At 37.7% G+C, this 27,440-nt stretch overlaps 1 protein-coding gene across 2 annotated transcripts in view; it reads left to right on the forward strand.

The window, feature by feature from the left end:
• The first annotated feature begins 20,400 nt into the window (after positions 1-20,400).
• LOC127795277 (uncharacterized) overlaps positions 20,401-27,440 on the forward strand; it is a 62,109-nt gene continuing 55,069 nt past the window's right edge. Inside the window, exon 1 of one of the 2 annotated variants that reach the window (XR_008021773.1) lies at positions 20,401-20,797. Coding sequence is in view for 1 of the 2 variants with exons in the window: in XM_052326853.1 (XP_052182813.1) it covers positions 20,453-20,797 (345 nt within the window). In the remaining variant the exon portion in view is untranslated. The remainder of the gene's footprint in view (positions 20,798-27,440) is intronic. The other variant, XM_052326853.1, reaches the window with a different exon arrangement.

Genomic DNA, 27,440 nt, shown 5'->3' on the forward strand with positions numbered 1-27,440 from the left:
GAGAAATTGAGATTTGTCGTAGAAAACTTGAAGAACTTTTTTTCTCTTGTCTTGTGGCTCTTCAATGAATGTCCAATAATGTTTTGAGAGTCTTGGATTGTTTAAATGCTTTGCTTAAGAGTTTTTGGGAATTTTGAATATGCAATGGAAACACTTGAATACTCAAAAAATGAGTTTTAGGGGATATTTATAGCCATTTTGGGCACTTTTCCAACGATCATAAGTATGTCCGTTACAGCAAAAAAAGTTTAGTATTACTTAAAATTAATATGTGTACTTAAATTATTATGAGGGTTTGTAGATCAGTTGGTAATGGAAGGCTATGACAACCTTAAGGTTGTGGGATCAAACCATGAGGGTGCATCAAGTTGTTACAATTCTTTTGAGATACTTATGTTATAAAAATATTATATAAATTATTTAAAATATTTTTAAAAAATATTTTTAATAAAAAATAATATTTTTGATAATACATATGATATAAAAATATATTTAATAAATTATTCTTAAAAATATAATTAAAAAATAGTTTTGATAGAAAATAATATTTTTGATAATGCATATGCTATGAAAATATTTTATAAATCAATTTAAAAAATATTTTTAACAAAAAATAATATTTTTGGTAATACATATGCTATGAAAAGAAATATTTATAAACTAATAAAAAATAATTCAATACTACAATTAATATATTTAAGAAAAATAATCTTTTTATTAATCACCAAAAATACTATAATTTGTATATTAAAAATTCTCTTTTCGTTAATCATCAAAACTTAATTAATATGAGCAAGTTGGCTCAACAAGTTGCCTTACAAAATGATCTTACCACAGAACCAAACCGATTGATCGAGAAAAAGATTCACGAGAGTGTGTCTCTCTTCATGCGCCGAAAATAGGGTTTTAGAAATGAGAATGAGCTATCTGTCGATTAGGGCATCAAAGAGCCCTTATATAGCAACGAGGAATCGAGTTGGATCGAAGCATAACACACATGGGCCACAAGAAAATTGGACTTGACTCATAACACATCTCGGCTCAATGGATCTTGGCTCATATAAAAACAACAGATTATATATACATATTTAAATTTCATTTAAATGTAAGTAATATGAAAAACCCAATTTCCATATATGAAAAATGCAAACAGAATGCACATGACAAATATAAATGATAATATATTTTGAATCACCTTATTTAACACCAATATTTCAAGTTAGCTTTAATTCGATTCCTCTTGATGTTTCTAATATTAGTTTCCTATCAAGAGGTTTAGTTAGAGGATCGATCAAATTCGATTTTGACTTCACATAATTATTGTATATAATCCAATCTTTAAAAAATTGATTTATCACATCATGTCTCAAATCGAATATGTTGATTTTTACTATTGAATATTTTATCTTTTGCAATGGCTATTATCAATTGGTAATCGCAATGCATTGAGACGAAAGGAGTAGGTTTCATTCCTAATGGAATATATGTTAAGAAGTTTGTTAACCACTCAATCTTATCAGTACCCAACTCTAAAGGTATAAACTTTGATTCCATGGTGAATCTAACAATAATAGGTTGTTTTGCTAATTTTCAAGACACTACATCTCCACCAAGGGTGAACACATAACCACTAGTAGATCTTGTCTCATCTAATTATGAGATCCAATTAGTAACACTATATCTTTCTAGTATGATGGGAAATCCACTAAACAAATATACCATAATTCATGGCACCCTTTAAACATCTTATAATTGTGACTAATTCAATCCAATGATCTCGACTTGGATTTTGTGTATAACTGCTTAGTCTACACATAGCATAAACTATATTAAGTCGAAAATTCATTAAATATATCAGACTCCCAATAATTTATGTGTCTTTAGACTATGTAACATGATCACCCCAAATTTTTTTCAATTGAGTGTTAGCATCATAAGGAGTACTTACTGGTGTCACATCAAAATTCCCAAATTTCTTAAAAAGTTTCTTAACATAATGTTCTTGTGATAACATAATACTATCATTTCTCCTTTTAATCTTAACACCCAAATGACATTAGTTTCGTACATGTCTTTCATATCAAATCTAGATGCTAAAAAACCTTTAGTACTATACACTATTTCAAGACAAGTACCAAAAATAAGCATATCATCCACATATAAACTTATAATCACACATTTTTTATCAATGATTTTTGTTATATACACATTTATCTATTTCAATAAAAGAAAAATCATTACTTAGCAAAACTTGATCAAGATTTTAATGTCACTACTTCCTGCTTGGTTTAGTCCATATAAATATTCAAGCAACTTATAAACTCAATTTCCTTAACCATGATGACACAACCTTTAATTTGCACCATGTTAATCTCTTCTTCTAAATTTTTATTTAAAAATATAGTTTTAACATCCATTTGATAAAAGTAAGTTTGTGAATTGAATCTAAGGCAATGAAAACACATATAGATGAAATTTTAGTCATAGATGAAATTTTTGAATAAAACCTTTTGCCTACTAATCTAGCTTTATATTTGTCAATATAACCATTGGGATTGAGTTTTCTTTTAAAAATCTTTTACGTTTTGCTCTAAAAGGTAAATCAACCAATTTTCAAGTTTTATTTTGTAAAATGAAATCAATTTCATCTTTTATGGTTGTTGTTGCCAATATACAACAATGAATTTAGTTGCCCAAAAATGTTATCGTCAAGCCGCTTGAGTCTACAAGCCAGAAAACAGTAGAGGGCATGGGAGAGTTCCTACACAAACACTCCGATACTTAATTTAGACACTGAGAGTGATAAAAGCCTTAGAGCAATATTTGTACTAGTATCAGAAACATGCATTTTCTAGAATAAGTACCTATCTATTTATAGAGAAATATAGAGTAATCTAAAGTGTCTCAGGATTAAAATTCTTTTAGATAACGTTTATCTTAATTAATCCTAGTATGGCTGGGATTAGGATTGTTGTGGATAACATCTATCTTTTATGGATGATATTCATCTTGTCCTTTTGCAGATCGAATTTCTTGTGGATAATTGTCAATCCTTTTCCTAGAAAGATTTTCAACTGTTGAAGTTATCATGTTTACACATTGTGTGGGACCCCCTCTCCGGGGTTTTTGGGGAGATTACTTTGGGTTCAATATAACCATTACACATCTCACGACCTGTGACCGTTGCCCGCCTTGTGGCCCGCGACCGTTGCGCTCCTCGCGGCCCGCGACCGTCTTCTCCTTGTGTTGCCTTTGTCTACAACCGTTGCCTTCCACAGCCATCTGGCGCCGCCTTTCATAGCCGTCACTTTTCGCAACCGTTTAAAGTCACATTTCATAGCCATTCGACATTGCTTGCACCTAACGTAGTTGTCACCTGCGGCCTTTTGTTACTGGGTCCTCCCAATTAAGCTGGATTGATCCATTTATGAATTTATTTTTTTCTCATGACACACCAATGACTTTCTCCCAAAACAATTTATAGAAGAGGATATAGCCTCAAAATAAGGATCTTTATCAATAAAATAAATATAGAAATCATTTCCAAAATAAGTTCTTTTTCTTGGTCTTTTACTCATTTGCAAATCCTTATTTATATTTTCAAAGACGTTCTTAAGAAAAGATGCATGAGAAAACCTTTCAGATTTTAAAGGAAAAATATTTTAAAAAAATTCAACATTCTTTATTTCAACTATAGTATTATAATCAAACACATAACTTTTCAATACGAAAAAACCTATATGTAACACTATGTTTAGCATAACTAATAAGCATGCAATTAGATATTTTTGACGCTATTTTCCTTTTCTTAAAATCAAGAAGCATATTTATTGCAAGAGACTCCTACAGTTTCAAATATTTCAAATTAGAGGCATAACTCATTCTGTGTTTTATCAATTTTCTTATAAGGAATTCTATTTTATAAATGACAAGCAAATAAATTTGTTTCGTCCCCGAAGATTATCATGTAAATTAGAATTAATAAGCATGGAATTCACCATTTCTTTTAAAGTCCTATTTTTTCCTTTCTTCTATGCCATTTGATTAAGAAGAGTAAAGAGGAGTAATCTTATTCCTTCTTTCCCAAAAAAGTCATTAAATAAAACATACTCACTGATAGATTAATGTTTTTACTCTTGTGATTGATTCTGATTTTGATGATGAAAACATTCCAAGCAAGCTATTCTAAAAGAATCAAAATCATTTATCAAAGTACATATGTATAGTTACAAATCTAACAAAAGCTTTTGGGATTAAATCTCTCAGTTTATTAATATCTAGATAAATTCCAAAGTATATGTGGTTAGTTGAGACTATTGATTTTGGACATTGAATTTACAAGAAATAATCTTTTGTTGTTTATAGAAATTATTTTGAAAAGTGTTCTAGGCTATTAGTCGACAGCTTTAAAGAAAATGGCTTGAGACTGTCGACAGTCCTCTAGGGAGCTGTCGACAAACAGAGAGCTTGTTATGTCTTTTTTATGAAACTGTCGACAGTTTGACAAGTAACTGTCGACAGACAAAATGCTTGCAAAGGCATCTGTCAATAGCCTATCTCATATGTCGACCAAGTCTTTTCTTTTATGTTGTAACTGTCAACTAACCTTCTTATTCTGTCGATAGTTTGTTTCGCAGATTCTCAAAATGACTAGTTTTTTTAACGCATTTAATGCTTTCAACTACCACCAACGATCTAATTATTGTCTCATCTCTCCATCAACTATAAATAGGTGGTTGAAGCATCATTTAAACCTCTTAGAGAAATTAATACTCAATAACCAAGTGTCCAAGAAGAGATAGCGTAAGAACCCATATTTTCATGAGGTTACCACGTAATTTAAGTAAGTTTAGAATACCAAAAATTTGACTTGATAGCAATTATAAGTGCCGAATCGACTGTAGTGAGTGCCCTGGAACCGAGATATCTAAGAAAAATGATACGAGTTTGACGAGCATTTCGAGGCATGATTTATGGTATCTGAAGAAATTGGATCGGGAACGATTTTCGGTACAGCTAAAATGTAGCTGCGATTCAGGTTGAAAAACTGAAATATTATAGGGGACTTCTGGGAAGTCAACGGAAGCTTGAGAGGGCCTCAGTTTTTCATAAGGAACAACCCTTCAGTGTTTTCAAAAAGAAACAAAAGGGTTTACGGCCAAAACAAAGATTCAGGCCTAAGTGTAGTTTTTAAATTATCGGATGGAGGTCTAAATGACGTTTTTTTCATAATCTTCTAGGGTCAAATTGATGTTTTAGGACTTGAGGGTCTTAAGGGCAATTATGGAATGTTAAGGGGCTAAGTCAAATGGGCTAAAATGAGAAAGCCAAAAGTTGGAGTGGCTAAAATGCAATTAAGCAAAAGTTTGGCCAATGAGAATCCGACTAGCACATGGCCGGTCGACGATAGCCTATTTAGACCATGGGGTTACACAAGGGATGGTCCGGGAAAGCTTTTTGATAAAGGGCTTGGTCGACAAAGGCTACTGGGGTGGTCGGATTTCAAGAAAAAGTCGACTAGAAAGTTGGTCGATTTGTCGTGCCTGCAAGAGGCTTTGTTTGGTCTAGTAAGGCTATTTTTAGGGCGATAAGAGGAAGGTATGAGCTCTTAAGGCCTTAGGTTGGCCGAGCAAGGGCATTTGGAAGCCCAAAAATGCTTATAAATAGGCGTTCATGGTGGCCGATTCTGGAGCAAATTAAGGCTTCAAATCGACGCCAATATTGAACGAATTGAGAGACAAAACCATGGGGCTTTTGTTGCCCATGGCCTAAGGATCATTTCTGAAAATTATAAGTATTTTGGTTGAGGTTTGTTGGAGTTTCGAGCTTCGCCGGAGTTGGGAGGAGGTGGCGTCGGCCGAGGCTTTAAGCCTTCGGTTGAAGGTCGTCTGATGCTCTTTTCAGGCCGAAAGATAGCCCATGGTGATTAATCGAACGAGGCAAGCAAGGGGGTGGGGTCATCCAATTTTTCTGGTGTGCTGTGGCCGGTGAAGATGACCGGCGCGTGGGCTGCACGCGCGGCCAGTCGCCCTAGCTCGTGTGGGGGCGTGAAAGGTTGGAAAAATTCGAGAAAAATCCCAAAAATTATAGAAAAATATTTTATAGGAGTTTGTGCAAAAAGATTTGAATTTGGCATTCCTGATGTCTCGATTTCCTCATCGACCAGCCTCGTATTTGCTTGCAAATGAGGGTTTGAGGTAAGCCTAATAATTTTCCTTTGATGTTCTTAGACTTTAATGAATTATTGTGGAGAAATTAGAGTATTGATATTTTTCGTGATAAATATCTTTTATAGGATTGTTGTGCTCGAGGATTAGTGATTTTTGTAACTTTTGAGGTTTGGCATGAAAATCGAGGTCGGGCACACAAATCGAGGCGATGTGCATTTTTTGGGGTATCCTGAACTTCGAGCTAAAAGCAAGTGGTACTTCCCAACTGAATTTAGTTTTATGAAAATGCTTGGTTTGTAAGTGATTCGATTCCAAAATTCGATTTTATATAAATGATCTTATCATGTTGTCATGCTTGGATGGTAGTATGTCATGTAGATTGCATTTACATATTTTGATTTATAAAATATGCATATGAGCATGATGAGATTTACGGTCATACGTTGCATGGGTTTGGGATTAGGTATTGACATCGTTGCTTTGCCAAATGTGCAGCCAGACACCCTGGTCTGGCAGGAAGACTGTGAAAATGGCGGGTAATCTTAAGGTGCAGTCGACCCAAACATGAGAGTTATAATGTTATGTGTATTGCATACATATATGAGCATTAAATGTTTTGTTCCCTTACTTAGATGATTCATCACCTAACTTGGGCTTTACCCGTGGAATATTCAAACGTTCCAAATGGAGATTGTAGTAGAAACGAGGATGAATGAGGCATGAAATGGCACTTAATAAAGTGCATGATTAATGAGGGGATATTTCACTAAGGGCAAAATTACTATACTACCCTCGGAGTATACCAACCCGGTGCCGCCACGTGGCACTCTCAGGAAGCGCCACGTGTCATCTAGATCTTCAGTCCATATTTGATTTTAAACGAGACTGACTCGGTCAACCGAGATTATCTCCATTATCAGAGGTTATCTTATCTCTTCAGGGTATGCTCTATGCCATCTTTAAATAGCGATCAACTTCTACAGGTATGGATGATTTGACTACTGTGTGATTTTCCATTTCGGATATTTTTCTTCTACTGACTTGAGCGTCGGAGTTCTCCCGGGGGATTAAAGGCCCCACCCTTGCAGGTACTTGCTTCGAGGCAGACCTCGGTGATTGGTTCAGTATCATCATTTGGCCCCCACCATGGGGCTGATTGCTCTATCTGCTTTTATTTGTTGAGTACCTTAGACGAGCTCAAGTTTCCCCCCGTTATGGCGACAAGAAGAAATCCACCGCGAGCTGCTAGTACCCAACCTGTCCTAGATCAGAGTCAACACCAACCACCGAAGAGTGGACCCGTAGGGGGTCATCCCCCAGATCACTCGCCATCACAAGATCGTGTCGCCCAGTTAGAGGGACAGGTCCAACGCTTGACGGAGTTGCTCAACACCTTTTTGACCCAACAACAGCCTCCAGATGTGAGGCAAGAGGAGCACTCCAACCACGATAGTCGGCACCAAGGGGACCGCCGCTTTAGATTCAAAGGTGGCGGGTCCCCTCATGATGGGAAGGAGTCCCATCGAGAAGAGAGAAGGAGCGAACCCTCCAGGCGTGATGAGTATAGGAGGCCGAGCTTAGAGGAGGAGGAGTCCTCGGGTCCCGAGTATGCCCGAGCCGAAGGGGCTCAGCGAGAAAGGTGTCTGCAGCATTTGGAGAGGGAGGTTGCAGAGTTGAGATGGAGGGAGGAAGAGCCACATGACATTGTTTCCAATCAGCCATTAAGTCGGGAGATCATGACAATTATTCCATCCGAGCTTCTCCGAATCCCTGCCATCAAGCCCTACGGAGGCACAACCGACCCTGCTGACCACTTGAATCTCTTCGCCTCTCACATGATGGTCCAGGCGGCACCTGATGCTATGTGGTGTAGAGTCTTCCTGGCCACTTTGGAAGGACATGCACAAGCCTGGTACTCAAGCTTGGCATCGAAGATCAACCATGACCCTTGTGAATCTCAAGCAGAATCAAGAGGAGTCATTAACAGATTTTGTGGCTAGATTTAATATGAAGGCATTGAGCATTGAGAATCTTGATCAGAGTATTGCCATGGTGACCTTCATAATGCCTTGAGGGCTGGTCCTTTTACCCAGTCACTGGCTAAGCGACCTCCCCAGACGTTCACGGAGATCCTAAGCCGAGCCACCAAGTACATTAATGCCGAGGAGGTAATGCGGGCCAAGAGAATTGAATACTCGGATAAGAAAGAGAAGAAAAGTCAGAATATGGAGCAGAAGCCGAAAGATAAACCAAGTCGTCGGGAAGAAAGGTCGGGCCCCCGATGGAGTCCAGTCAGGTTCACCCTGCTTAATACTCCTCGGGTAGAGATCCTGGCTACAATTGAGAATAAGGATTACTTGAAAAAACCGAGACCTATGAAGGCCCCGGCTAACAAAAGAAGTAAAGACAAGTATTGTCGATTCCATCGAGATCATGGACATGACACAGAGGAGTGCCATCAGCTGAAAGAGGAGATTCAGGAGCTTATCAATCGAGGTTTCCTAAGGAGATTCATGGCTAAGGACACTGAGCCACAAAGGGGTGAACGTCGGAGATCAAGAAGCCCTCCTCGAAGACGTGGTAGATCCCAGGAAAGGCGCAGGACCAGAACTCCGCCTAGGGGAGAGAGTCGTTAGAGGGAGGGGGGTCCTCCACAACATTTGATTTTTCACACTTTAGCCGCTGGAATGGTGCCAGGCAAGGAGTCGGGAGAAAGTTCTGGTCTACATCGACATATTGGAGTCAAGAGGGCTCGGCCAGGGGACGTTATCTCTTTTACGGATAACAACTTGCCCGGGTATCCGGTTTCTAATGATCCACTGGTCATCACAGCGAAGTTGGGAAAATGGGAGCTTCGGCAGATCCTCGTGGACCCGGGGAGCTTCTCCGAGGTTTTATATCGACAGGCCTTCTTGGGCATGGGATACTAGATGGAACAGTTGAAGCCAGCTCGGGTCCCTTTGATTGGATTCGACGGGGAAGTGGTATATGCGGACGGTATGTTTCAGCTCTTGTTAACTCTGGGAGAGGGTTCTCGGTCTGCCCAGGTCATGTTAGACATTTTGGTAGCAGAGGTCCCCTCAGCCTACAATATGATCTTGGGGAGATCGGGGTTAAATGCTCTACGGGTCGTGTCGAGCACTTACCACATAGTGCTTAAGTTCCCTACTACTGCGGGGATTGGCGAAGTCAGAGGAGACCTAAAGTCCGCTCGGGAGTGCTACATGGCATCCATCAACACTACTAGGGGTATTGTGCAAAAGCGGTCAGGGGTTTACCCTATGGAATTTGGAACTGCGTATTTTTCCTAAATAAAATCTCATTATGTTTTCTTGTTATATGTGCAGATTTTTTATCCTACAGAGTATAAAACAAAAAAGAAGTGGTGAAGGGGAAGGAATTGTTTTCCCCTGACCTCAGAAACCTCCAAAGAGATTTCTTGAAGTCCTTTCGTCATCAAAGATAGCGAGGACGTAGAAAGAGCAATGGACCGGATATGGTCTTAGGGGACCACCCCTAAGATAAAAAAAGGAAGAGCAAGGGATCAGATATGGTCCTAGGGGACCACCCCTAAAATAAAAAGAAAGAGCAAGGGACCAGATGTGGCCCCAAGGGACCACCCCTAAAATAAAAAGGAAATAAGGGCTAAGGGGGTGGAAATGACCCCCAAAGAAGCCGACCTAAGGAGTTCCGGAGGAGACTCCTAAGTCCTCACCTCCATACCGGAAGTGAAAGAGGGCTAAAAATAAAAGGGGTAGATGTGACCCAGGGGACCACCCCTAATAAAAAGGAACCAGGTATAACGGCATCCATCATCATGAGAATTACAGAAAGAGGTGCAAGAAATCAGATAACAGAGACCACCCAACTCGAACTATTGCAAAAAAGGCATAACTTCGAGGCATTTTATTTAGCAAATGATCAAAGGTCTAGTACAACTCAAGATCACGACAAAAAGGTACATATGAACCTAGAATTAATAACTAGTTTTCTTCTTCGAACTCCTCAGATTCAATGGCAGGGGCTTTGGAGGATGATGCCCGGGTGAGCTCTGCGATCACGTCGTCCATAGGTCTGACGGGGGAGAAATCGAGGTCAAGGTAGGCTTGTCGCACTTCCTTCTTACTCCGAATGAAGTCTTTCTTCTAGACACCCTGCAACTCATGTCTGATAAACCCTTTCACCTCGGGAAGTTGGGTGGGGTTTGCATATCTCTCCCTTAGCTCCCGAACACGCTGTTTAAACTGCCCCAACTCTCCCTCCGTTGCATGGTGGCTAATCTCAAGGCTTTGGAGGCGTTCCTCCAGCTCCGCGTTTCGTTGATGCTGAGCCCTTAGATCCTCATCTCGCTGCTCGACGGTCCTATAGCATTCAGCAAGGGAATTATCCAACTCGAGCATTTTGCAGGAGTTCCTCGCCATTCGTCTCTGGAGTTCGTTCTGAGCGACAATACTCTGCATGCAAATAGCAAAGATTAGAATATGGGGGAACCAAAAGTTCTCCATGATAAAGGACCAAGAGACCAACTTGAACCAAGCCCTGGCAGTAGCACGACTCCAAGGTCTCCGAAGTCAAATCCGCAGCCCCCTCGATGTCCGCCTGAGTTGGTAGACCTTGAATAAGCTGAGTCACCACCCAAGCCTCACTGCTATGGTCTGACTCATGAACATTCCAATCTGGTCGATGGAGAGCCCGAGCAGGAATGGACGCCTCCCCCTCGACCATGTTAGAGAAAGCCTCAGGGCCTTGGGGCCCCCTATCTCGGCTCGGGGCAAAGAAGAGTGTGACCCAGAGGCCTTCGATTTTTTGTGCCTGGGTGGGAGCCGAGAGTCTTTGGTATGTTGCTTGGCATTCTTTCGGGCCTGTTTAGCCTCTTCAGCGGCCTGCTTATCGGTCCCCCATAGCTCCGCGTTGTCAATCATCTTGGCTACAAAGCATGACAAAAGAAGATCAAGGGTCAAGATAAAGAAGTACGCATAAATGGGAGACATAAAGCAGAACGAGGGGATTGAAAAAATCAACCTAAGGGAATGTCGGCTGCTGGATAGGGGTACTGACACACACCCTAGAGAGACAGAGTTTGCTCGTTAATCAATCTGGTAGTACTGACGTGCTCCAAACCCATCAACACCTCAACATCCCTCCTTTCTAAAGGGGACATTTCACATGAAAATTTTGTACAGGGAGGCCGATGCCAGGCGCTGGGCACACCCATAGTAGCGGAGGAAGATCCCATGAAAAAATATCGATTTTTCCAACCTTTCAAAGAGGACGGGGTGTCTACGAGAAACTTACAGCCGGGGTATGCCATGAACGAGTAGCGAAAATTCAGATTTATCAACACATACAAGGCGGAATAATTTTAAGAAGAGCTCGGCTTTAGGGGCGATACCTCTCCCCCAGCAGCATATAATGAAAGAGACTAAGTTCCTACACCCGTTGGGCACTAGCTGAGAAGGAGATAACCCTACGAGGCGAAAGATCTCAGCTAGGGTGCCTTTGAAAGGGATCCGACAGCCGGTTTCAAGAGAGGCTTCATAGATGGTTAAACCCCCATGAGGGGATTGATGGGCTCTAAGTTTGGAGGGTGCAGAGTACCAGTAGCCCTTGGTGGGGAGATGATATTTTTGGGCGAACCCGGAGATCTCATTCTCGGACAAGGAAGAATAAGTAGGGGTTAGGTCATCAGGGAGACCATTATTGTGGAGCTCTAACTCTAAGTCAGTATCGTTATCAAAAGAGGACGCATCAAGATGGGGCCGGGAGGTCCCAGCGTCTCCTATTTGCATACCAGACTGGGAAGAGAAGTTAGAAGAGTCCGAACTATTCCCATTCGAGTTACTAGAGGAGGTCATGGGGATCGACTTACTACAACAACGTGATATGGGGAAGAGAGACAATGAAAAATCACAGAAAAATAAGAGAAGAGAGATAAAGGAATACCGACGGATAAGAAGAATTCCAAAGATGAAAGGGAATGCACTAGAGAACCCTTATGAGGGAGCCGGTCCATCCCCTGTTGAGCTTGAAAGCGCCGCTCAGAGTCTCTCATGCTTTGTGGGAAGCTTGCAAAAAAAAAAAAAAAATTAGTTAGAGAGGTAGGCAGAAAAAAAAAATTAACAAGGCAATAGGACCCGCGCGTGCGGCAAGCCGCACGGCCGAGGCGCGCGGCCTCAGCCAGCGCGGCCAGCGTGCGCGAGCCGCGCGACCTCAGCCAGCACGCGCGGGCAAGCCGCGTGGCCGAGGTGCGCGACCTCCACCAGCGTGGCCGAGACCGCTGCTCTCGGCCACACAAAAAAAAAAAAAATAATAATAATAATAATAATAAATAAATAAATAAACAAAAAAAAAGGAAGAAGAGAGGGAAAACCTCTTACCTTTTTACTCCACCCCAAGCATGCTCTCACTCCAATAATTCTTAGGAGGAGGGGACCATGCCCACATCCCTTTTTATAGAGTCCTTGGAGGGCCATGTGAAGGGTGATGGGATTTTGGGTTGGGAAAAGAGCCAATAATGGAGTTCATTATTCTTATTCATTTTTATTTTGCAAAACTCTTTTTTACAGGAAAGCAGAAAAGCTTAGAGGACTACTCCTTCAGCTGCCCGAGCTCCTCACCCTCACAGCTCAAAGAGTTGGGGGGGCAAGTGATGAGGGGATATTTCACTAAGGGCAAAATTACTATACTACCCTCGGAGTATACCAACCTGGTGCCGCCACGTGGCACTCTCAGGAAGCGCCACATGTCATCTAGATCTTCAATCCATATTTGATTTTGAACGAGACTGACTCGGTCAACCGAGATTATCTCCATTATTCAGAGGTTATCTTATCTCTTCAGGGTATGCTCTACGCCATCTTTAAATAGCGATCAACTTCTACAGGTATGGATGATTTGACTACTGTGTGATTTTTCATTTCAGATATTCTTCTTCTACTGACTTGAGCGTCGGAGTTCTCCCGGGGGATTAAAGGCCTCGCCCTTGCAGGTACTTGCTTCGAGGCAGACCTTAGTGATCGGTCCAGTATCATCAATGATGAATTGTATAATGAGTTGAATATATGTTATGTAGCTCATGTATTTAAGTTCTGCCACATTGAATTCTGAATGTTTTGAGAAATGATGATGTATAACCTTAATTATGGTGAATGAGGATGTAATAATTGATTTATGATTAATGTTAGGATGTTAGGTTCGATTCTAGTTTTCGCATTTAATGTTTATGATGATTCTCTTTCGAGATAAATGTATGGAGATTTTGGGATAGATATGAGGAGTGATATGATTTAGCAATAGTTTTAAAATAGAAAAAATTTATTATCTCATAATTGTCCTAAGTTATAGCGCACTTGAAAAATAGAGCATTATAGATAGAGCTTTAATATTCTTGTGTTATCTCGTATTTAGTGTGAAGGCAGTGCTTTTCTTGTATCTATCTATTGTCTAGCCTTATATTTTCATTAAGAGAACTTATAACTAAGAGGTCAAGCTCTTAGAGTTCTCATTTTACTGTTGTATTCGTTTGTTCCAATCTTGTAGAGCTTGAGGGCTTATCTAGGTGATAGGAGGCTGTATTCTTTCCTAGTCTTTGGACTAAAGGACCTACTTGGTTTGAGTAGGGGGTGTTAGTGGATTGAGTTAAAAAATCCTTACTAAGGAACTAAGGTAGTGGATTAGACTTGAATAAGCCGAATTACTATATATCCTTGTGTTCTTGTGTGTTTGTTTGATTTAATTTCCTTTTAGATTTCCTCCATCCCTCACTTATTTCTTAGAACACTCCTTTGTATTGCAAAAAATATTGAAGAACAACATTAATTTTTTAAAATCGCCAATTCACCCCTCTCTTGGTGTATGCCCTAGTACTTATTTGCTATTACTCACCTCCTTTATTTGATCTAATTTTTTTTAATCTTTTTATTCAATTGATTTTCTACTTTTGTTTTGTATAAAAGAAACATGCTAAAACACCTCACCTTTATTTCTTCTTAAATACATTTTTGTATATCTAGGACAATCATCTATAAATGTAACATAATATTTCTTACATCTTCTAGTCATAGTTTGCTTTAAATCCCCTAAATCAATATGGATTAAACTCGAGCTTAGATTCTTTTTGAATAGAAATACAAGTTTTCTTAGTTAATTTATCTTCAACACATACCTTACATTTATTCAAGCATACATTATTTATGCCAATAATAAGTCCAAGTGATTGCATTTTATTAATATGTGAAACACTAACATGTCTTAATCTAGCATGTTACATATCAATAGAACCAAACATGTAAATAGAAAAGGTTGCATTCTCATTAATTATTTCAAAAACATTAAGCACAAAAAGACTCTAATTACAACAACCATTACCCATAAAAGTATTATTTTTGGTTATTACAATCATGTCATATTCAAATGACATCTTAACCCTAACCTTGCTCAACAAAGATACGAAGGTTAACTCTAATATTAGAAACATTAAGTACATCAATCAAAGCCAAAATATTACTTAGATGAGAACAATTTTCCTTTTTTAAGAATTGGTGTAGGTCTTGAATCACCAAGATAAATTATTTTTTCTTCGTCTCCTATTAGAATATGAGAGGAAAAAACACTCTTGTTTGCACAAATATGCCTAGTAGCTAGCCCCAAAGTCTTATCACCCAATTTTTTACATTGGCAGTGCATTTTCTTGAGAAATAACCACAATAATAATGTCATATGCTTCAACCAAATTTGCTTTCTGTGGAGCATAATTTCTCACTCTATTTTTGCATTGAGATGCATAATGTCTTGATTTTCCACAAACAAAGTAAGAACCTTTCTTTTTCTTGAAATTGGGGTTATTCACTCTAACCTTATATTGGTTTATTACTTTTGTGTCCATAACTTTTGTTGGGATTTTGCGATTTACCTTGCATTAAGTTGGCCTTGGAAGCCATCTTCTTTACATTTGCAGGTTGACACTTTTTGCAATTTGTTTATTTAATTATTATATATGCAACTAGGTCTTCAAGTGATAATTGTTTGTGCTTGTGTTTGAGTTGGTTTTTGTAGGCATTCTATGATTATAGAAAATGAGAAGATCTACTACAAATTCCTTTTGCAACATGATATTTTCAACTCTCAAGTCTTCCAAGAGCTTGTTTGTATTGTCATTGATCTCCTTGTCATTAGTCATCTCCCACAAATAGTACTTTTCAATTACAAATATTTATTTCCCAACATCTTCAGCTATGCACTTAGCATTCAGAGTCCCAAACTTTATTTAGTTCCTTATAAGGACAGTAGGCATCAAACAATTCATCATATAATGTACTAATAATTGTGTGCTACATACCTAATTTCAATGCGTTTAGTGGTCCAGTAGTTTAACATCACCAATTGCTTTATTAGGCTTAGGTTGAGTTAGTACATATGCTATATGCTATACCATGCACATCAAGGATTGAGAAGACCCTTTCTTGCCACCTTTTGAAGTTATTTCCATCAAAAAGTTCAACCTTGGAGACATTTGGAAATGGCTTTGCATCTTGCATAGCCGAAATTGAGGGAAATACAAGACTGATGGAAGCAGTAGATGATAAAACACCACTACCATTGGAAATAGCAATAAGAGGAGTGACATGGTCGATAACAGCAGCAACAGCAGAGACATTGGTAGCGACAGAGACATTCATAATTATCCTTAAGATTGTTAACCTCATAATAGGATTAGGTGAAAATGGTTTAAAGCTTGAGGCATGATAATGATCATTGAGGTTGAGGATAATTTTCACCCCTCAAAGATGTTGGAGAGATTTTCAAAAGAATGGTTGTAACCTTTCACTTGTTTGGGAAGAGATCCAAGTCAAAAAACTAGAGATTGTAACTTTTCAAATTCTATTTACACACATTAATAGTTGTAACCTTTAGTAAAGGGTTGTACCTCACTTGTTTTAAATTTAATTTAAATGGTTATAATCTTTGGTGAAGGGGTATACATTTGGTAAAGGGTTGTAACACACAAAAATTAGTTATATCTTTTTGTAAATAATTGTAATATATATGAATGGTTGTACCTTTGGTGAAGGATTGTAATATTATCTATAAATATATTGGAGTGCAACTGGTCTCTTATCGTGAGTTAGGTACTCACAAAATTGAGCACTCCATGTTTTTTGTTACCTTTATTCCATATCAGATATTTGTTAGTCTCCAGTATTGCTTTTTCTCCCATGCATTGGATATGCATTTTCTCCCTATGTATTTGTGTTAAACTGTTATGTTAATTCTGAATCAGTAAGTTTCATGATCTATATAGGCTTATGTAAATATATATTTTTTTTCAGTACAAGAACACTCGGATGTAGACTCATAGGCATTTGAAAGGAGGACACTATCCCAATTAACATATTACTTACTCATATTAAGCATTTCTATCTATACATATTTTACCTGTTTGTTTTGTATTACTATAAAACCAAATATTATTTATGAATTATATGTTTATCTTTCTACTAGTCACTATAACAAATTTTGGATTAAGAGGCATTTAAAAATGCCTTAATAGATAGTTTATTGGGGTATTTTAACTATTAGGACACTAATAAAAATATCGCGTGTAATTGTGCCTCAAAAATGTATTGAGACACTTACAAATGTCTCAAAAATAACTATAAATTTAAGTTTGTTGCGACACTTAAAAATGCCTCAAAAATCACTATAAATTTATTTTTCATATCCCTCACGTGGCCTTCTCTTAACTCTAACTTACTTCTTCCTCAGCTCGAACCCTGAACCTTTCTTTCTTCTTGCACATGCGTGACCACCTAATCTACACATCATCTTATTAATATATGTACCTATGTTTATTTTATAGTATATCTAAGTTTCATTAAAATTATTCTATTGGGGCACTTAAAATTTGTCTATTAAGCCACTTTATCAGAGTGTCTTGTTAGAATTATTTTAATAGGGGCATTTCAAAAATTCTGCCCTATTAGATTTATCTATTAAGACACTTAGATTTGTCTATTAGGCTATTTCATTGTTGTACCCTATTAGAATTGTTTTATTGGGGCACTTCTTTAAATTGTGCCTTAAAATGATATTTTATAGGGCACTTAATTATTGTGCCTCATTAAAATTATTGTATTGGGGCACTTTTTTAGATTGTGCCTTAAAATGGTATTTTAAATTATACTTTCTAAAAAATACCCTAAAAAAGATGCCTCAACAAATCATTTTTGTTGTAGTAAGTGGACCTAACATGTTTTTATTTACTTGTTAAGTTGATTGCCAAAAGTAAGTCCCCCATTTTTCCTAACAATTTCAAGTATAGATGGATTTGGTGTAGGGTTGCATGGTTGGTACTAATTCCACCTATACCTAAAGGTATGAGTGATCTAAACATTTTGCTAGGCTTACAACTCTTATTTTTGTACAACGTGATGTTTCATGTGTATATAGTTCTTATTGAGGTTGGGTCATATTGTTGGAAATTTTTTTGCCATTAATTAGGAATTATTTTATTTGGTTAAAATCAAGCAAATAATATAATTGATTATTTTTTAAGAAACATGCATGATATTCTCATTGTTGATAGTGGTCTATCTAGTTATTAATGGGATGTGCACATCAATTTTGAATTTAAGTGTGGGTTAAGGTAGAATATAGATCATTATCTAATTAACTCGCAATGAGAGGGTTATTTAATAAATATTTTATTTACGGCTAAGTTTTCTCTCTATTATTTAAAATAATAATATTGAGTTAGGGTTTTTTGTACTTCACTTTTGTACGCTTGTTTTATTGAAAAGCTACTTGTCTGCAACGTAATGAGAGGAAGATTTGGTCACCCAAAGATCTATTTTGATACGAGATTCGCGTTTGTTTTAGTGTAAGATCGAATCATTCATAATTTTATTTTATGACAAACACAAATATGTTGTCTTTTGTCTATTTTATGTGTTTTATTCAATTCATACAATCTTATTGTTTAATTATATTATTCTACATATATCACATGCTCAAATCCTTTGTTTTTAGTTTAGGCATATTGTGATGTATTTAGATTTGGAGAGGTGCTTTGCCCATTTTGTATGGTATAATATTATGTCATGCGTTGTGTATTACGATAATGTATGATGTTCAAAACAAACATATTGTGAGTTACTGGTTTGCTTGCCACATGCTTCTAAATAACTGCACGTGTCTTACATTTGTATGCGTTAAATTACTTCAGTAGGCTACCTACTCCTAATTGTGGGATCTAATGACACATTAGGATCAATGCTAATTACAAATCTCTATTTTTTGTAGTGTGTGCAAAAAAATCGGCACACCGCGAAAACCGGTCAGACCGAACCAAACTGCACCAATCCGGTCGATTTTTTCATCAGAGCGGTCGGAAACGGTTTGCCGTATGCCTAAACCGCTGTTTACACGGTTTGGGCCCTTGGCGGTCTCAAATTTTTCAAATTTTTGTGTATAATAAAAATTATAATTATATAAATTATTATTAAATTAATAAAAAATCGCCCTTAGCATTAATTAAAGTTACCTGGGCGGAGGCCAATGCCATTCATCTCCTTTGCATTAATTAAAGTTGCGCAAGTGTCGTGCCAATGCCATGAAGACTTGTCCTTTGCATTAATTATAAGCCATTTTGAATTGACGGATTCAACCCTTCTCTCTCTCCTACAGCACAAGTGGCGCACTGACACCCCGTCTCTCTCTCACACACATTCTCTCTCTCTCTCTCTGCTCCCACCATTCTCTCTCGCACTCTCTGTGCCCGGCACAACTGGTACCTCCATTTCTCACTTCTCTTTCTCTCACATTATCTCTCTCTCGCTCTCTGCTCCCATAGCCTTTCTTCCATCGTTGCAATTGCCTCCTATCGTCGCGAGCTCTACCGTCGATATCTCCACCGCCCCCTATTGTCGCCATCCACAACGCTGTAGCCAATGGTTGCTGACTTGTTGCATCTCACTCGATGCTATTGTGCGGGCTGCCCAGCACCCCTGCCTCTTTCTCGTGCTCGCTCTCGCTCACTACCACTGTAAGTTATCTCTTTTTGTGCTCTATTGGGTTCTAAGTTTCAGGCTTTAGGACTATTCTATGAATTTGGTTTAGATATGTGATTGTTGCTTGCTTTTGATTAATATTGCATTAGACCGTGAAAATCGCACCAAACCGCACCGTAAATTACTGTGTGATCTGGTGCGATTTTCGTGAACCAAACCAAACCGTGCGATTTGGTTTAATGCCAAACCGCACATGCGGTTTGGCATGTTAAAAATACCCTAAACCGCACCATGAACACCCATAGTTTTTTGAATGGTGACAAATATTAAGATGTCTTTTTATTCATGTGCCATCCTTACAGAGATGTGGGGCGTTTATTTCCACAATAGGCCAATTATAAATTCATAAACTTAAAAATTAAGTTGGATCTGAGTTGATATAAAATTTGAACTATCTAAATTCTACGAATACCCTTCTTATTTAGATGGCTCAAATTCTTTCGATGTTCTCTCATCATACAACTATCAAAAGTTGTTTGATGTACTTAAGCTTTGCCACCTTGAGGTTGATCTAGGCATTGGGGACAAAACCATATTATTTTTCATAGGTTCTCTATAGTTAAAGAATTCTTTATAAATTCACTAATTATATTTATTTAATATTTGTTATGATATAAATGATATAAACCCAATAATATAAGGGGTCAACGAATATTCATGATATTGAATAAATAAATCCCATCCACCCTTGGCTTTTGTGATAGCATCAATAGTCCTTTCATCTCTTAAACTTTGTAGGTAATAATAAATGATTACATAAGACTTAGAGCATTTGATATTTAAACTCTTTTAACCTTTAGACTTATTGGTGCTTGTTAATTATCGTTACCATCTCAATAATAAATTATTTAAATTAAGAAATTTATCTTGTTAGATAATTTAACAAATTTGTGTTGACATATACTAGATTTATTTTATTGGTAAATTATCTTATATGACATATAAATTAGTATTTTTAAAAAAATAAATTATACTGAACAAAATGACACAACACAACATCAAACGTATGGGGGTGCTAATTAACCCTATTAAAAATTAGTTAAAAATAAAATGGTTTTTGATATTTTTCATAAATACTAAATAGCATTATATTGAAAAAATAAAAGTCATAGTATAAATGTGTAGCGTATTGTACCGCACTCTCTCTCACAATTTTCCTCACTCTCACAATCGTAATAATAATAATAAATATTTCCTAAAGGGAGTTAAACGGCAATGGCGTCGCTCTCTGTTCCCCTCATCCCCTGCTCTTCTTCTTCCGCATCTGCTTCTTCTTCCGCCTCCTCTTCTTTGTCTCCACTAAGCTTTAATGGCGGCAGCGGCATTCATCATTACTACCCTCACAACAACCACTGCCGCAAGAAGAAGTTCCTCGAAGCCGACGGCGTTTTTTCTTCATCTCATCATTTCAGGAAAAGGATATCTGCAAAGCCCTTCGTCAGGAGGGGCTTAGTGGTCAAGTCTGCTGCTGCTGGAGCTGACTATTACTCCACTCTTGGGGTTCCTAGAAGCGCCACCACTCAGGAAATCAAGTCCGCTTACCGGAAGTTAGCTCGTCAGGTGAGCACGAAGCTAACCTGAATTGGAATCCTTTTTTGTTTTAGGGTTTCTTCTCATCGCATGTTCTTCTTCTTTCATCTCTTTTCTGTTTTCACGCCCTTGTTTTTCTGGGTTGGGAATTCGAATCTGGCACTGGATGAAAACTGTATTTCTCCGTCGCTGTGCGCGATTACATTTTATCTATTTGAGCTATTGAATTCCATTGTAGTATGCCAGGCCTTGTGCGTTCTTTCATACCGTACGAGGCTTGTAATGTTGTTGTTGAGAACGAAATATTGGATCACTAGATGGTGGATACTCTATAAATCCGAGGTTTCTCCTAGGGAGTATGCTTCCTTAATCCTTGGAATGGCATAAAAACAACTGTTTGGTAAATCTCCTAAACATGAACACTCCCATACCAAAAAAAGAAAGGAAAAAAAATAATAATAAAGAAGATGGGAATCCTCTAGTAATATCAAATTCTGGTATCCAAAAAGGAAGCTATGCCAAAGGTATTCCCCTCTCCAAACGGCATTGTTCTACTCATGGTAGAAAACTTCTTTTATGTCTTCTTTCAAATATGAAAAATATAAGAATCCAGTCTAAGAACTTCTAAGCATGAACCATTTATGCTTCCCATGCATGACTAGGAATCTAACAAAGCAAGGAGCTATCTGTGACGGCCCACCACCCGGAGCCTCGGCTAGCATAGAGGATCCGTGAGGAGGTCATCAGTAGAATGATACAGAAACATCTCAAATAAGAACATTCATAAACACTTCTTGATTCACCATATAGGTACATCCATTCATGACATAAGTACACAAGTTCCAAGCTTCCATTAGACATAGAACCCCCAAGCCATGATCACAACAATATACACATAGCTTTCAAAAGATAGGAGACTGACAAGTTTTCAGTAATACAACAAAAGACTGCTAATGACCTTGTTTTTAAGTAATCTCTGTACACAGCTACGTCCCCGGAGATCCACCTTTGCTAGACTCGCCTTCAGCCTTACCTTTGCCTTTTCCTGGAATGATGTAAGAAGCAAGAGAATGAGCCACAAGGCCCAGCAAGCATAACAATGAATGATAAATGAAATCCGACTACAACATGAGTAATTCGCCATAAGGAGAAGGAGTAAAGCCCAATAAGTCATGCACACCGGCCCCACAAACCAAAGAAAATATATGCACACATATAACTCCCATTAGCTTGTACAATTAGCAATGGATGCTTGGGGACAGACAGCTCAACTCCCAGGGCAGTGCTCGTGAGCACAATTAACCCTCGAGGACAGTCAGCTCCCACCCAAGGTCACAACCAGTTCAAATGCCAGAAGGTCATTGGGTCCGGATAGCTCCACTCCAAGGGCGGTGCTCGTGACCACACACGATCCTTGAGGCCAATCAGCTCCACCCAATACCTAGGCTAACACACCCATATATACATACCATAACATGACAATGCATAAAACACACCCCCAAATATGCATCTCAACCATCTCTCATAATATTCATTCATAAGACCCTAAAACTCAAACCAAGATATGCCATGGATCGCGGATTGGCTCCCAATCCTAGTTGGTACGACTTTAAACCCTAGGGAGACCCTTCAAATATTGTCCAAATAATACCTATAATATATCAAATCGAAGCCTATCGAGTATAGTTTACAACGCTTCAAATGGTTCGTCAATCGGATATCTATACAAAAAGTTATGGCCAAAATAGTAGAAGGTGCGCGGTGTAGAGTCGACTTACAGATAGTCAACTAATGAGGGCTCATTAGTCGACTGGGCCAAGAACTAATCTTCCGAACTCACTCAATAGTCGACTATTGACCCCTAATAGTCGACTAATGAACCCAGAAACGCACAGAACCATCCGGGAACACCCCAAAATCACCCAAAACTTCCAACCATCAATCCCAACCACAAAAATACATCATTCCCAACTAAATATAGGGTGAAGAAGACCCTATTTCAATGTCCAATTGAAATGAACAAGAATAAATGAAATTGGGGAAAGATTTACATACTTAACTAACATGTATTTTCTCCAAAAATCATGGAGGTTCTCAAACTCTAGCATCAATCCAACAAACACAAAGGTATAGAAGAGAAGAGAGAAGTTAGAACTTTCCTTAATCACCACTTTTAGGGACACCACTTGAAGAAGTTCCACCAAAGCCACCTCACTCTTCTTCAACCCAACTTAGAGAAACCATAAGCAAGAGAAGATGAAGATGGTGGAAATCTAACACTCAACCAAACCAAAACCCTCTTGGAGCTTGATCACCAAGGGAAGAAGAAGAAGAAGAAGAAGAAGAAGAAGAAGAAGAAACCCTAGTTGCTCCCCCCTTTTCTTCCTCTCACGAGCGCCCCCTCCTCCAATTTCCTTTTTCTTCTCCCTTTTTCTCCTCTTTCCTCTTATATATATATACTATTATTAACCATTTATAAACCATTTTCATTTATTAAATTTTGTCCAATATTCAAGCAAAATTCCATAATTCACATTACAATATTTCGAATACCTCAAATTCCATAAAATGTTTCTTTACATACCTTACAAAGTCATGGATCCCACCTCCATTAGAACCAACCATTTGATCGTTTTCCACATTCTCTCTACTTTGGTCACATTACCTAAAAATAACACATACAAAGCTCCAATGTCATTACTCAATCAATTAAATATTCATTCCCCAAATTAATATAATCCGATCGAATAACGGGTCGTTACACTATCGAATGTTATTTAGGTGAGTAAAGCCTACTTAATGGTAGGAGAAAGGATGATGAATTATTTCTCTTGCCTTAGTAGACAGCAGTTGGAATTTCTGCTTCTGAAAAATGAGGCATGGTACATAATCATACTTCAAAATCAGCAGAAACTGTTAGTTTCAGTTTCTTAAAAAGATCATCATTATTATTATTATTATTATCATCATCATCTATAAGTGAAAGTTCCTAAATTTCTAATAGTTCCAATTGTTTTTGTGGAGAGTAAAAATGATAATATAAAAGATAAAGTTAGCCTTGTGTCTAACAACTTAAGCTTTTAGATGAGATGGCTATTAACAATTCAACTTGGTATTAGAGGACACAAAAGTCTTGAGTTCAAACCTCATTGCTGATCGAATATTTAAATTGTTGCACATGGTTGTACTAGTTATGTACTAAAACCTAGCCACACTTGAGGGGGGCATGTTGAGAGTAAAAATGATAATATAAAGATAAAGTTAACCTCTACCTAACAGCTTAAGCTTCTAGATGAGGTGGTGATCAACAATTCAACAGTTTTACTTGTCAAGTTATTTGAATGGTGGTGGATCAAGCTTGCTCCCTAAGAATTTGGGTTTAGTCTGGATAGAGTTTTCAAATGTCCCTTGTGAACTCTGTTCATCATCAGTTTTTTGATGAATTATGTATGGTGATCTTATAATACGTACCAAGAAAGTGGACTTTGGATGTTTTGCTTGTCAAATTGTTTGTGTAGAGGTTCAGAGTTGCTCTTTAGTAGTCTGACATTAATCTGGGCACCCATGCCATGCTTTTGCCCCTTCCCAACTATATTCATCAGTTATTTGTAGTATTTCCATCATATGTAAAAGAGCAAGAGAAAACAAAGAAAAACTCTTAAGCACAGATGTGCTAGAGAGAGAATTTCACTGCTTTAGTTATCTCTTAATGAAAAATGAGCTAAAAAAAAAAAAATGAAAACTGAATACAACTGAACCTTATATACAGGTGATCTGAACTGAAACTAAACCCTAACTGAATAACAAACTACAACAGAATCTAGCTGTCAACACAACTTGGCAAATACAAAGAAATCCGCATGTATAACAAACTAAAAACAACTAGCTCAAACTGCAGCACTTTATCAAACTTAACACTTCTTCTCAATATTTCCCCTCAAAAGAGACCTGGCAACTTGACTATCCAAATTGGGTGCCACTTCAATCTCATTAACTTCTTGGTTTGATAAAATTGATTTCTCAACATTTCCCTTCAAAAGATACTGAGAAGAAATCTTCAGCTTTAACTTGTGACACATAAGAAGAAACTTATTTTTGGACAGCCCTTTAGTGAGAACATCTGTTGTTTGATGTTCAGATGGAGCGTATCTAATATCAACCTCTCCACTTTCAACGTTCTCTCGAATAAAATGAACATCTATCTTGGTATGTTTGGTCCAAGAATGAAAAAAAAAGGATTCTCAGCCATACTCTTAGCAGCTGTATTATCACACCAAATAATAGGTGAACTGGAAAAAGGATATCCAAGTTCAGAAAACAGTGACTTTAACCATAGCACTTCGGTAACTCCTTGAGCTAATGCTCGATAATCTGCTTCTCCAACTGATCTTGCCACAGCTGATTGCTTTTTAGAACTCCAAACAATGAGATTACTGCCCAAATAAACACACAAACCACTTGTTCATTTTCTGGTGACTCTACACCCAGCATGATCAGCATCTGAAAACACTTGAACATCCACATTAGAAGAGGAAGTAAAATGCAGTCCCATTTCAAGAGTCCCTTTAAGATATCATAACAGTCTCTTGCAAGCAAGCCAGTGTTGCTGCTTAGGAGAAACTAGAAACTGACTCAGCTTATTGACTATTAAAGCAATATCTGGCCTGGTATATGTAAGATACTGAAGTGACCCAATAATTGTCCTATAAATCCAAGAGTTTTGAGAGAAAATGTGGATCCGAATCTTTAATAAAGGAGTGCATCAAATCTGAACTGCATTCCTAAATCCCCAAGATTTGAGAGCTTGTTTAAGTTTAGAGTACCAGGCCCTAGGAGCTTGTTTAAGACCATAGAGAGACATTTTAAGTTTACAAATACAGGAAGGAAACTGAGAATCCACAAACCCTTTTGGTTGATGCATATAAACCTCTTTTTTTAGATCATCATTCAGGAAAGTATTATTAACATCGATTTGTTGAATATCCCAGTCAAGAAAAACAGGCAGAGAAAAAATAACTTTGATGGTAGGAGCCTTAACAACTGGACTGAATGTTTCAGAAAAGTCAATTCCAGGAGTTTGATTAAATCCCTTAGCCACCAAACGGGCCTTATATTTGAGAACTAAACCATCAGATTTGTATTTGACTCTAAACACCCATCCAATCAAATTCATATCAGAAGAATTGGGAACAAGATTCCAATTGTCACTGTTGGCTAAGGCTGCAAACTCATCTTGCATAGCTGCTAACCACTTAGGATCTAACAAGGCATCTTTAACTGAACAGGGTTCTAGATCTTGTACTAAAGCATCAGACAAACAATGAGAAGAGGTATAAATTTTAGATTTAAAAATACCTCTTTGATATCTAGTGACCATAGAATGAGAAGACTTGGAAAACACAACTTAGTTTTGGATCTGGTTTGCATAGGATGAAAAGAAGCAGGTTGACATGTAAGACTAGGAACAGGAGGAGCAGATAATTCAGAAGCATCTGAGATAGGAACAGACCCCAAATTGTTGCTTTCTGAAATAAGTAGTGTTGTTTGGGAATCAGATGACTGTACTGACTGAGTTGATGAAGAAACAGGTGAGTACGTCACAGAAAAAAAGGAAGGAGAAGAAGAAGGAAAGAAAGACTGCAAATAGGTAATAGGCAAGCTAGGATTGAAAGGTAGATGAAGAAGAGAAGAGTGAAAAATGTCTTGAAAGGAAACTTTAATTCATTAAAAAGAACTTGTCTAGAATTGTAGATTCTACTAGAAGGACGTAAATACTTATAACCAGCATGCACTTGACTATATCCAATGAAAACATATTTGGCTGAATGGAAATTAAATTTGTGTCTATTATAGGGTCTGAGGTAAGGAAAACACGAACAACCAAAAGGTTTATGAGAAGAATAATCTGTCTGTTTCTTGAACAACAGCCCAAATGAAGAAGAAAACTTAAGAGCTGAAGATTGCAGAATATTGATAAGAAATACTGCAGTTTGAAAGGCTTCTACCCAAAATTTGAGAGACATGTGAGCATGAGCAAGCATGGTTAAATCCATTTCAACAATATGTGGATGTTTCCTTTTCAGCAACTCCATTTTGTTGATGGGTATATGGACAAGAGAATCTAGGTAAATCCCATGTTGCTTAAGATAAGGAATAAACACCATGAATTCTCCACCATTATCAGCTTGAAAAGGCTGGATATGTTGTTGCTGTTGTTAACAGCTTGAAAAGATTTCAACTTAGTATAGTATTGTAGTTCAGCAAATCTATGAAATTGAACAAAGGTAGGAAAGGCTTCTGATTTTAGTTTCAGAGGATATAGCCAAGTATACCTGTGTAAGCATCAACAAAAATAATATAATAGCGATATCCTTTAGTAGATAAATGGGGAGCTGGACCCCAAATGTCAGAACAGACAAGTTCATGAGGTTTTGTTGCTGTAATCTCACAGTCATGAAAAGGCAATTGATGTAACTTGCCAAATTTACAAGTGTCACAAGATGAAAGAGATGAACCAGAACAAGGAAGATTCTTATTATTCAGTACTTTTTGAAGTAGAACAAATCAAGGATGGCCTAACTTTGTTTGCCAAAGATTACAATCAGCTTTATTTTGTACTGCTAGAACATTAACAGTATAAAATTCAGATACAAAGGTCTGGGAGTCTTGATGT

This window comes from Diospyros lotus, chromosome 2 (genome assembly GCF_014633365.1).
Source record: "Diospyros lotus cultivar Yz01 chromosome 2, ASM1463336v1, whole genome shotgun sequence".
Classification (NCBI taxonomy): Eukaryota; Viridiplantae; Streptophyta; class Magnoliopsida; order Ericales; family Ebenaceae; genus Diospyros; species Diospyros lotus.